General features: G+C 49.9%; 1 protein-coding gene across 1 annotated transcript in view; it reads right to left on the bottom strand.

Annotated features, from left to right (window-relative positions):
- nwd2 (NACHT and WD repeat domain containing 2) overlaps positions 1-12,101 on the bottom strand; it is a 32,703-nt gene extending 20,602 nt beyond the window's left edge. The window contains exons 1-3 of the mRNA XM_018735355.2: positions 11,874-12,101; positions 11,062-11,233; positions 1,778-1,866 (exon numbers count right to left, since the gene is read on the bottom strand). Of these exons, the coding sequence (XP_018590871.1) occupies positions 1,778-1,866; positions 11,062-11,233; positions 11,874-11,888 (276 nt within the window). The 5' untranslated portion in view covers positions 11,889-12,101. The remainder of the gene's footprint in view (positions 1-1,777; positions 1,867-11,061; positions 11,234-11,873) is intronic.
- Between the last annotated feature and the right edge of the window lie 1,139 nt (positions 12,102-13,240).

The raw sequence follows: 13,240 nt of genomic DNA, 5'->3' as shown, positions 1-13,240 counted from the left end.
CACTGCTTCCCTGAGGTACTGTAAACACCAGTATAACAAAGTGTCTGAGTTATGTTCGCCCTTTTGTCAAGCGTTTGTATGCTGACGCTACTGGAATCTTCCAGGACGATGAAGACCTTTATCACCGGGCTCGAGCCGTTGGTTGATGAATGGTTTGATGAGTGTGATACCAGCATTTTCCTACACCACCAAAACAGAACACGACTGAATTTCTCATGGACGAACTGCGCTGAATCCCTTCTTCTTATCAAGAATGAACATCACAGGATTGTTTTATGCACTAATCCATAATACAAAATATGTAAATGAACCTGAACTCCAAACTAATCTGTGCTGTGAATCAATGGAACTTCCAGCTGAATATTTATTGAAAAATGTCTAAAGTAGGAATAAAATTGCTCTAGTGTTTCATACAGCTGCTTTTGCTGCAGTTGTCGGTATCTTTTAAATCTCAGATTTAACTGTGGACCTTCACCTTGGCGATAGCATCACCCTTCGAGGCTCGTTTGCAATGTAAATGTGTTAATCAGAGCCTGGGAGAATTCATGCTAATGCACTCGCTGAACCACTTTATGAGAGACACATCAAAGCCAACGGAATAAGTTTACCTCTAGTGTAAATCTAGCGTAAATCTAGTGCACCTCTAGTGTAAATCTAGTGCACCTCTAGTGTAAATGTAGTGTACCTCTAGTGCACCTCTACTGAGACGCTCTCCACACCCAGGGGCCGGTGGGGTGCTTTGACTGCAGCTTCAGTCCCCACAACCATTTAGATCAAACACTTTCAATGCGATATGAGTTGAAAGTTGCAGGGTCAAATCCCAGAGGAGTATGGCTGCACTCTTGACTCCTGATTTTAACCGGAAGCGCCTGAGATTTTTCTCCTGTACTACAGTAGTGTACAGTGTAAAAGGACAAAATATAAAACTGTGAGATGTACAAGTAAGCTCTAGGCAAGATTGCTTGGAATAAGGTGAGCAGATATGCAAATACTGGTGTGTATCTGCTAGCCTGTTTGAGTCTGTTGGGAGGTGCGTTGATGCATCAAGACACCGACTCGGCCTGCTATCCTATCAAAGGGATGCGCTCCTAAAACAAGATGCTTCGAGCTCTTGCAGCACATGCTTTATATTCCCTGTATTTTCATGCATGTACATGCCTCTTTCTGCAAGTTTCCATGGCAAACACTGTATGTTCCTCTAGTAAATACTTGATCTCATAACTGGGATGGTTCTAACAGCTAATGATGGAATTTTCTGATAGGCTGCTTTATTGTATAATGGATGGCATCTGGGCAAAGAACGCGACTGCCAGAGCCTGTCGCTCAGCCCGGTTGCGAAAGTTACCCTGATGTCATAAGCGTGTCCAGTCCAGCGTGCCATGAACGCCATGAATGCCATGAATGCTGAAACAGGCCGATGGCTCTAATCGGAGGAAAACCATAATTGGCTCAAGGACCACAGCACCGACTGTTACTTTCAGAAAGGCTAGAAGTGACTTTGCAGATGTGCCCTTTGTTAACATCACAAAGAAGCAGGTTGCCTAACAAGTGCCAATTTCTCCAAAGAACTGAACACCGTTACTTTGTAATAATCTTAAAGAAGCTACACATTTTTGGAAGGAAAAAGGGAAGAAAGAAAAAAATAACACAGCATGAGGTAGTGTTCAAAGCAAAAAATTACTCAACAGCTGGTGCTGCCGATGGTGTACAGACACACACACACACACACACACACACACAAACATGTATTGTATGCCAGAGGATGTCACCACATTACCTGGAATTCGATACCATAATTTTCTCTGCAGAAGTCCCGCAGCTTTGGATACACGTGCTCCTTCAGGGCATTCCTCTCAGCTTCCGTGTCTGAAACAGGGACCAAGGGACGCTGCTGGTTAGATGCAAGTTGCACACCGGTTCCATGCTGGCTACACACTGGTCTCATGACGAGCGATTGCATCAGTGGCCAGGTCACCGTGACAGTCTCACTCTTTCTCTCATTGGAGTTCTTCGGGAGCACAACATAGAGTCCAGTGAGCACTCCTAGTCGCGCACATTCCAGAACAATAGTCAGCGTGAGATACGCGCAAACGAACCATCAGACCAAAGGAGACTGTAACGTAACATACAGATACAGAAAATCAGCGCTCGAGCTAATGAACTTTTTTAAATACTGCAGCTGTATCCGCAGTACGGGTCACAGACGGGTTCTCCTGAGTTATAAATGCACTCTGGGAAATGTTGACAACTTTGCGAGTGAGATTCTGGCACAGTTGTAGATATAGAACAACTAGATTAGCTGGAAGTCATCTCCATGCTATCAAAGGCCACCCATATCCAGTACCATAAGGACTCCCAAAAATTTAAGGTTATATTCCAAATAACCTATATATTCCACATCTTAGTGCCGTCCCCTGAGGTTTGGTCGATTGATTGCCATCATTATTATGTTATTGTCAACAACTGCTTGTCCCGAGCGGGGTTGCGGAGAGCCGGAGCCTTACCCCGCAGCGCAGGGCGTGGGGCCTAGGGGGGAGGGGATACACCCAGGATGGGACGCCAGTCCTTCGCAGAGCACCCCAAGCAGGGCTCTAACCCCAGACCCGCCACACAGGGGACCTTGGCCAAACTCGCTGCGCTACTGTGCCCCCCCACCGTCACCACCATCATTATTATTATTATTATCATTGTTCTTAATATTAATTTTTTTCCCTACCCACAAAATTGAACATGAGGATGAACAGTCATTATTCTGAATCTTTTCTCATGACAACGATTTTGTCCACACAAGCCACAGGGGTATGACTCGTCCTCGGGCTTGTGTGGGAGGAACTGATCAGTGGGGGACCGCATAAAGAGCGTGATTTGCTGAACACCGCCTGCTGACAGTAACAGCACAGGACTGGAAAGAGATGCTAACAAACAGTGAATGCCCCCCCCCCCCCCCCAGCACAATGTCTCTCATATGGAAGGACACAGAAAGAAATTGGAACCCGGCAACGTGAATCAAAAGCCAAGCTGATTTAATGTAGGAAGGCACAAGTATTTCACTGGGGGGTCTAATTTAGAGAATGCAAACTGGAAACGGATGTGGAGTCTGTGCTCTGAGGTACACTGCAGGGTCGGTAACGAAAAGCAACAGGATTGGTGTAATACACAAATAAAAGCAAAGAATGATGTAACAGAGTGGATACCCTAAAAGTAGTCCTTTTACCTGCTCTGAGAAGCTTTTACCCTCATTTGTTCACCTTGATCATAATTGGATTTTAAGGCTTCGAGGGGCCAATGGATTTGACTGAAAGAGGTAATTTGTGAAGAATATTGAAGACACTTAATCACTTAAGTATTTTACAAGTTCACAGAAGGTCTGATTCAGTATTTCATAAATGCAATTAGAAATATCAGTCAGAAAGACATTTGCACTTTCATGAACAACACCAAAAGAGATGTGCAGAAATTATACAGATAAAACAAAAGCAAAATCACAAAGTAAAAGAAGAAAAATTGAAAGCACATTTCAAAGAGAGATTAAAACGGACTTTTTCACTCAGGCAGCGATAGAGATGCGCAATTCTGTGTTATCGATAGGATAATAATAAAGGTTCGTGCGGCCGACGAGAACTAATTCTTTACTGGCAGTTCTGGTCAAGATTGTAGTCTAATGTGAAATTAATTCTGCCGAAAGACTATCAGCGCAATACCACTATAGGTGTCAATACAGAACCGTATTTGTATTTCTTCTGACTGCGATACAGTGCAGTGACAGCAGTGTGCAGCTGCAGAGGATGAGGGACCTATGAGCGCATGTGTGGAAGGAGAGAAGAACATAAGCAGCACTGCTTCCAAACTGCCCGGCTCACTGGCCGTTCCAGAGCCCGGCTTCTTCTCTGTTCCGACCGCTGTGACCTTGCGCGCGCTCACGTCCCGCTCTGTCTCCACGGGGGACCCCGAAGAGCCGGCAGGCGCACGGATCCCCCCGGCACGGCCTTGCGTTCTGCCCCGGACCCCACGCGTCCACGCGGAGCGGCTAAGCGGCTCCGCGCAAGCCGCGTTCGCCGGCTGGGCCACGGCACATCCCGCGGAGCATGTCGGAACGCAGGCTCGTCTCTTTCTCTCTCCCTCTCCTCGCCCCCCTGTGTGCCTCTCCCTCTTTCTCTCTCTCGCCTTCCTTCTCTCTGTCTGCTTCTCTTGCTTGGGGTTAACATAATGGGAGAGGACAGGCCGCGTCCAGCTCACCCGGCCAGTTCCCCGCTCCTCACTTTTGTTTCTGCCCAAGGGTTGCGGTGGAGGCACTGTTGAAGGCAGACCACGCCAACGGTTAAAATGTCCTCAGAGAAGGAGCGATTCAGAGCAGTCTGTGTCCCTGGCTCCCGCTGTCATACCCTGATTTCCCTCCTTGCTATTTCTGAGCACGATTTCTGAGCACAAAATCCTGGACTGCGAGGTGGCCGGGCCTTACCGTGCTTTCACCAGCTCGTCACAAGTGTCGACTAAGCTCCGTTAATTGGCTGCAATATGACCTCTGCAAAGAAAAGCACAAAGGTCAAGGCCGGAAGAGTAAAAACAGAAGAAAAATCGCAAAAATCTTCCCATGGATGTTTGGAGCTAATTGCTGATGAAGCCCACAAGCACCGATCTTGAACTGGTGCACACTTGCCCTTAACCTCCGACATCACGAGAGGTAATGTGAGTGAGAGTGAGAGGAGCCCAGCGTTGCTGCGATGTGAAATTAAACAAAAAGACGGTGCAGCGTGTATCACTGGTGTCTCACAGCACCCGCGCTCTGCCATCGGATGTATGTTGGGTCGCTGCTCGTCTGGGTGCAGTCGGCAAGTTTTCCCCTCAGTCGTGAGGATTTCTGTCCAAGGACCAAAGTCCAGTGGTGACTCTGAATTGCCCACAGCGTGTGAGTGTGTGTGTGTGTGTGTGTGTGTGTGTGTGTGTACTGTACGCGCGTCACACCGATCCACTGCACAGGCGCGTGAATGACGGTTGAGCACGCTGTATCTAGCGTCTCGAGTCGCCCCGGATAAAGGTGGCAGTTACATACTACACAGGAACCACCGTAACCACTGTAAACTGCTTTGGAGGAAAGTGTCTGCTAAACGAATACATGTTTTGCGATGAATCTTTCACAGCACCAGGAGAGAGATGATTTTTCGGGCGCACCGCGTGCAAAAGGACACCCCAAGCATCCTGTCACCAAGTGTTGAGAACGCATCCCTGCGAGGCAGGCGAGGGCTATTTTCGGGAGCCACGCCTCATTACACTCTCTTGCTCCATGAGTCTGCAGAGGCACCGTCTTCACTTCCTTCTCTGAATGCTGGGAATCACCCAGCAGCGCAGCCAATCAGGCATCGGCAGTCCGACCAATCGGAAAGCGCTCCAGGGCCTCGCGCCTCGCCGCAGCTGCGATCATTCGTCGTGAGTCTGCAGCAAATTAACATAACTCCGTCAATGCAGTGGGAAAAAACGGAATTTATCTCCTTCTTCGACGGCGGTATCAAAGCAACTGCACGACGTGACCATGTAATTTTAACAGCGAAATCGGAGGGAACGTTTCGTGACTTTTACGGGTGACGTGAACGTTCACGTCAGATGGTGCGGAGCGGCGCCCGACGCCAGAGGCGGTTGACTCTCGGCGAAGCGCGACATGACAGCTACGCGTTTGTCTCACGTACGAAAGACGCAGCTGCTTCTTCGCGCTGAATAAGGCTCCGTCTTCGCTTGTTTTACGGCCTTAATTCAGTGTCATCACTACGCTAAATGTTAATATCGGGCCCCATTTGGTTCTGGGTTTGCCCGAGACAGCGAGTTGCATAAAGCCTGACGGCGGCGGGTGCAGGTGGGGCCGGGGGATCAAGGGACGGTTTTCCACAGCAGCCGTGACACGACAGCTTCGTAGCGCCCCTGAGTCCCGCGCCAGCCGTACCGCGTTTACCGCGTCTCTGGGGTGTGGTGAGGAAGGGCAGCCAGCTGGAGGAGGAGGAGGAGGAGGAGGAGGAGGGAAACGCGCACGGAGGAGCCCAGAATCAACGGTGCGCACCAGAGCTTGCGGGGAAACCTGCCCAAGTGGCGCATAATCGCCGCGGCGACGCTTTAAAAGTCGACCCCACGGGCCGCCGAGGAACGCAACGACAGGCTGCGAGCGACGCACGGAAACGTAGTACCGCCGTGACACAGAGGACGAATAAACTTGCCGCTGCCTAGAGCAGAAAGGGGAATGGCTGAGCCCACGGTGACAGACACCACAGGGCGCGGGGGGTATAGCGCACGGCCAGGGCGCCACGTGAAGCAGGACAGGAAGGACGCAGGGCTGGATGCTAACATGCTAACATGCTAACACGCCAACCACTGGCGCGCTTATCCCTTTAAAGAAACGAGATAAAGGCAACAAATGGCTCCTTGGAGACAGTTTTGGACACAAATTGAACATATCATCTCAGAGAGGACACATGGAGAGACCCTGTGGACGATCACACACCCTCCTTCTGTCCCGACGCCAACACACCCCCATCCTCTGACTCTGATGCTTGCAGAAATCACATCTGCTGCATTACTGCCTCCCAGTAATGCCACACTCCCCCCCAGCACTGGGTCCCAAAACGGGCAGACCTGAAGTGTTCTGCTCAGCTTTATGGATTTCAGGGTTAAATCCTTGACATGATTGACGATAATGGAAAACCTGGGGGGGGGGGGGGCCGGGGGGTACATTTTCACACTGGCCACTAGCATTCAGATGCGGTCACTGCACAAATAAGGCTTTTTCCCAGAAGACCGTTCCCGTGTCAGGACTCTGTGGGATCCTCTCGAACCCTCTGCAATGGAGACGGTGCTTCCTGTTAAGAGCCTTGTGTTGCTTGGGTGGGAAAACAGGCTTAACAGTGTGTGGAAACTCATTAGCTGCCTCATGTGACTGCTGGGGGGTGGGGGCTCATTATCTGTTGTGGGGGGGCTCGGAGAGGGAAGCAGCGTTCGGAAATCCATGCAGAGAAGGAACTTCCTACACGCCACTCGCCACACCAGAGCAGATTTGTTCTTCCTGCGAGGTGCCTCATTTTTCATATATTCTTCTCCGCTTTACACAATATTCAGTTTACGTTCTTTTTCTTCACCATGTTTCACGGCGTTGTGTTTATTCCCTGTCATATTCTGCCTTCTGCATTCTCTCGGCTTCGTCTGCAGCCGCATGAGCCAATTCGCTGTGAAAGACTGCAATTTTTTTTCTAAAATAGCAAATTTCTTTCATCCCTTTGCGGTGGGAGGCCCGTTCGTTCATCCTGCAGTCAGCAGCATCTCGGGTGAAACCAGTGAGCACTTGCAAGAATCAGATAGACGCACCGAATGATTAATTGCTCTCGCTTTTGGTGCCTATTGGATGTGCAGCGAGTGACAGGAGGAGATAACAGTTTTTAATTGATTTAGAAAGAAGCCGTGGCAAATTGTTAACGCCGCCAGGTTGACTGACACGCTGCTCCCCCGGCTGAAATGAATGCCATCCGAGTTCGTCAAGCCCGTGTCAGAGCAATTCGTTAATGCCGTGTCGTGTTTTCGACGCTCCGGCAACATGGCTGCTCCCCGCCAGCAGCGCCCATTGCTTTGTGTGTCCCTGCCATTTATTTACATGCCTCACATCATTTGCGTGGTTTCGCCTCGAGTCCCCCTGCCATGGTACATTACTCTGTGTCCTGAGCGGCCGTTCGAGGATCGAACATCCAGAGACATCCTGGCTCTTGCTTTCCCTTCAGCTGCATCTTAAGAACAAATCCAAAGTAGGCAGATGGACGAAGGCCTTGCAGTGTGTCACAGGGGTCCTGGGCGCCTTTTGTTTGCCCTTCTGGGACCCACACCTGGTCAGAAGTACCCTGCCAGGCACACCTGCGGTGTACGCACTCTGCCCTCTAATGCCCAGTGAGAAACGGTTCTGGAGAATCCCGTAGGAGGGCACCGGAAGATGGGGCTCATCCCTCTCCGAGAACACCCCCACATTCCGCCAGGGGGGGATGCATCTCTGTCCCAATTTGGTGCCTTGGTCTTCATCTGAGGTCTGCCAGATGAATGAGTCCCTCTAACCCTGCTGCTTGGTGGGCCGGTTTGTACAGGTCGTCCCCGATTTCCGATTTTTTCGACTTTACGATGGTGAGCTGGCGATACATTCAGTAGAAACCTGTACTTTGAATTTGAATTTTGATTTTTTCTCGGGCAAACGATATGCAGTGTGATACTGTCTTGGGATGCTATGCAACGGTGGCGATCCGCATCTCCCAGTCTGTCACGCAGAGGTGTGTATTAAATGCATTTTCAACTTACAATATTTTTGACTTATGATGGGTTTCGCAGAACATAACCCCATCGTAAATCAGGGACCACCTGTATTTATGCACTTTGTATTTATTCATGTAGCTCACACTTACACTGTTATGCAACTTATGCTGATTTACCCATTTAAACAGCTAGGCAAGTTTTACTGGAGCAATCAAGGTAAGTACCACGCCCAAGAGCACTACAGCAGGTGGTTTCATTCGAACCTAGGACCTCGGGGCCGAAGGAAGCTCTGGGCTGCCCCTTTTAGACCTTTAAACGCCAAACACCGCAGTAAAAGCACCACTAAAGATTCGAAACTTCCGGCTGTGCACCGTTCCTAACGTTTCGCCAGCGCTGGAGCAGCTTTGACTTCAACTCCTGGGATGTGAACCTGAAACCTCCAGACTTTGAACTTCAATGCTCCCCACTTGTTACTGAATTAAGGTATTACATTAAGTATTTAGCCAAGGATCGTCACTAAAATGAGCATCACTTTTTACACATAGTGCATTTTTGAGGGGCGGCTGCTGAACCAGCAAGTGAGTCACAAGGACGTTTGAACAAGAGGAACAGACTGAATTGCTCAGATGTCTCATAGAGAATAAAGAATAAGAAATGAGATTCGGTAGAAGAAGAACCTGCGTTTAAAGTACAGAATTCCACTTACTGAAAATGTCTTGAAGGAACTGAGACAAGAGTTGAGCCCGTGAAAGGATCAAGAGTGAAAATATAATTAACTGGGTTTATCCATCAAACAGAAAAAGGGCCCTTCCTTTCTGTGTGCTTCTCAAACCCTCTCTCCTCCAAACAGCCTCTGCTCCTCGATGGTCGTGTTCAAATGGGGGGAGTGGTGGTGGCGGTAGTGGTGGGGGGGTATTAACAATAACCTAAAGGTCAGGTGAGATAATCACATCGAGCAGGAAGAGTAAACAAGTACAAGAGCAACATTATGATTTAAAAAAATCTGGCGAATCGAGTTTCTGTCTTTTTCACAGACTTCCCAATGTTGACAGATTTCATACGTTTAAATGATTTATCTTGCTTATTCATCGGGGGCAATGATCTTTCTGTCTGCCTCCCTCTCTCCCACTCTCTCTCTCTCTCTCTCTCTCTCTCTCTCTCTCGTCCTCTACCTTATTTATACTCAGTTTAGAAGCGACTATTTTTACAGCCTCCCAGAAGCCTGGATTCACACATTTCTGAGTGCACAGTTCTTCACCATGACCTGAACCATAATGTCTGTGACATTTACTGAAATCAGGGTGTGAAAACACATGCGTTTTGAACCACTTTTTCATTGATTGGTATGTATTTCCTTCACCAGAGGTTTGGACTAAGAATGGTATTTGGGGCCAAAAAGAAACAGCAGACATGCACAGTTGGGACACAGACAAGGATACGTCTCCTATGACAAGGTGGGGACTGATGAGACGAGGGGAACCGACACTGAGTATTCACATCTCCTAATCCATCACATTCTGAGATATAAAGACGCACATCCTCTGCGGGACCAGGGGACCTGAGCAGCAAACGGGGCATTCCTGAAAAATGGACCACACATCCATCGCCCTTCCACTGATTGGCCACGTAATTTAACGTAATAATCGAGGGCAGCCGGAGGGACGCCGTCCCAGCGGAGGCTCTCTTCCTGCCACCCCGCAGTCACAGCAGATGCGGGAAATACGTTGCTGTCATTCCAGTTACACTAATTAGGGACCGTCACGTTGATGGCACATGGCTGCTGCTCAGATACCCTGTGTCACAACATTATCAAACAGTAGGGGTTGTTTTGCGGTACCGGGGGTGTGGACTCACACACAGCCGAAGAGCACGACAACACAACATACTGCACTGCTTTGGAAAACAGGTCCAGTGGATCAGGATCTTAAAAACGAACTTTCCTTCGAAGTGCTGCCACTGGACACCGCTCTCGACTGCACGCTCCACAGACACGTTCGTAAAGCAGAAGCTTATAAACAACTAGCCTTTATTTTTCTGTTGCCTTTGTCCACTGTAATTTATAATGTGCAATTCTCACCGATTTTACTATGATTTCCCCATTTGGGCAACATGATATTCTTCCTGCAGCAATTCAGGGTTAGTGTTTTCTTGACAATCAAACCGATGGCCTTCAGGTTACAGCTACCTGACACTTGTTTCCAATGCAACTTACAGTGCCAAGGTTACCATTATTTACCCATTAATACAGCTGGGTAATTTTTACTGGAGCAATTTAAAGCAAGTACCTTGGTCAAGGACACTACAGCCAGCAGCAGAGATTGAACCAGCAACCTTTGGATTCAAAGGCAGTAGCTCTAACCACTACACGACTGGCTGTCCCCACAGGGAGAGATGAGGATGCGATTCTACAGCGGAGTCAATCTGTCACATACAGTTAATTTTTATTTATTCATTCAGCTGACACTCTTCACCAAAGTGACTTACAACGAAGGTTAAGGTTACAATTATTTACCCATTTATGTACCAGGCTAATTTTAGGGTAAGCACCTCGCTCAGGGGTAGTATAGCTGGAGGGGGGAATTCGAACCGAAACCTTTGGATCCAAAGGCAGCAACTGTAAGCAGTACACTAGCAGCTCTCCCCAGGGAAGAGGCAGAAGCACAACCACTACGCCACCTGCTGCTCCAGCGCAGCTGCGCAACCTGGCCGCCCACGGAAGGGCGAGGGAAGCGAGGCTCAAGGGAGCGGCAGCTGCACTACTTATTTACCATGGCATGGTACGCTGCGCTGTCTTACCGTCGGGGTTGGCGCTGATGAACACGCGGACACTTCGTCCCGCGGGCACGTGGTGCGGCGGCAGCGCGAGGACGTCGCCGCTCAGGACCGCCCTGCGGAGCGCCGACTCGCGAGGACACGGCAGCCGGCTGCCCGCTCCCGAGGGCCACATGGGCGCGGGTTTCCAGCGCAGCTACCGGGACACAGGAGAGATGTGGGGTCGGTGTCTTTCAGCGAGAACACGCGTCCAGCACTCGCGCACACGCGCAGAGGCAGACGCGCGCGCTCGCGGAGACGCACAAATCAAGTGAAAGGCTGGCAGCGCAGCCACTGACACTCACTGCTCAGATAATTTGAGCAGCATGATTATTATTTCCCCCTAAAATGGTCATATTTAGAGGCAGCAATTTCAGTAAAATCGCGGGATTTCTCATCTTTGGCACTGGAAACCATACATGTTCTGTCACATTGCGGAACGGAATAATGAGATAAAAGGGAAAAGAGAGAAATGAGTTGAGACCCCCCTGGGAGAAGAGTGCGAGGACGATCGTTGAAGTGCGTTTTCAGCCCATATTGTGGTCGAGTTCACACAAAGAGGACACATCTGGGGAAAGGAAGGAAGGAAGGAAGGAAAGAAAGAAAGAAAGAAAGAAAGAAAGAAAGAAAGAAAGAAAGAAAAAGACTGCAGAAGTAGTTAATCCCTCCGCCCGATCCCTCCTGCTGCGCTCCGAGCGCGAGAGCGACCACTGCGTCTCCGTCTCGGCGCGCTGCGGAGGCACGAGCTCAGCGGCGGAGCGGGCACGAGGCACCGCTTCCTTTCCGGCGATGCTCACATTGATCTTCTTCATCCGAGGGCTGCGGACGGTATCCCGGCGAGGATCCCACGGAGGACAGCGCCGCGCGCACACACGCCCATCAGAGTTCCCGGAGCGCGGAGTGCAGGCGGACCGATGAGCCGGTGGAGGTGGGCGCGGGGAAGGAGCCGCCGGCGGCCCGCATCCCGGACGGCCGCTCGAAACCGCGGAAACGCTCTCCGCGGTGCTGAAGGAGCTGCGCTGCCGTCTCCCGTCTCCCGTCTCGCGTCTACCGCTCCGCTCCGCTCCGCTCGGCCGGGGGGACGGGGGGGACGGGGTGGGTGAGGGAGGTGGGGGGCCGCAGGAAAAGCGGGCGACGCTCGCGAGCTCCACTCCGAGGTCCTCTATCAGGTCCTCTCTCTCACTCCGGCGGGGAGCGGTGGGAGAGTCGCCTCCTCCAGGGGGAGGGGCCCGTGCAATTAATTATATTATCAATATCTGTAGCTCTTATGCAGCAATGCGCCGGGAGGGCTGGACGTTTAAGTGAATTGGATTGGTACTAAAAGCAATTGATTGTATTGAGCTGCTGCTGCGGAGAAAGAAAATGCTGAACAATACACGCACGCACACACACGCACACACACGCACACACACACACACACACACTACATCGGAAGTTACACTGCAGATAGCTTTAAGGGTTCCTCGGAGATAACTGACACCACACACAATGTAGGTTTCAAGGAAAAGAGAGACAACCGTGTACTCACTGGATATCGGCAAGATTTAAGCCCGTTGAAATAAAAAAGATGAAAGAGATGTGAACAAGTAGTAGATCACTTTTCCTTCATCTCATCATTCTTTCCAGCAGAATTAAGACCACAACATAACGCGCACCGGCAGTTGACGAAATCAAAAATAATCATAAAGATACATAAACGGGAACAAGAATTTTCTTCTCACTGTTAAAATTAAATGAAGTTTTCTTTTGTCCCCTTCAACTTACTTGATGGAAGATGCGACTCCGCAGCTCGAGACTGAGGGGCGTGCCGCCGGCGCGCGCACTATAAATGCCCGCGAACGCCCAGCGCGCGCCCACCGCGTGGTCGAGGAAGGCACCTTCGAGATGAGAGGGGCGTCCAGCGGAGAGTAACCTTTACATTCCTACATTCATTCATCAGTGAAATGCAAAATCTCGCACATATATCATGCGTCCCGTGGCCTTCTGCGGTCAAGTCCGAAGTGCCACTTTGTTTCACTGTGTTTTACCTGCTTGCTCAAAACCAAAATAATGAATTTTATCATTGTTGTTAAAATTATTTCCTATCCACCCCCTGGAGACCATTCGCTTGTTGTCTGTCTTTGCTTGTCCATCTCTCACGAGGCGCACGTGTAGGCTATGGATC

The sequence above is a fragment of the Scleropages formosus genome, chromosome 11 (assembly GCF_900964775.1).
Source record: "Scleropages formosus chromosome 11, fSclFor1.1, whole genome shotgun sequence".
NCBI lineage: Eukaryota > Metazoa > Chordata > Actinopteri > Osteoglossiformes > Osteoglossidae > Scleropages > Scleropages formosus.
Note: the sequence above shows the minus strand (reverse complement) of the source record. Positions and strands in the feature narration are given on the sequence as shown.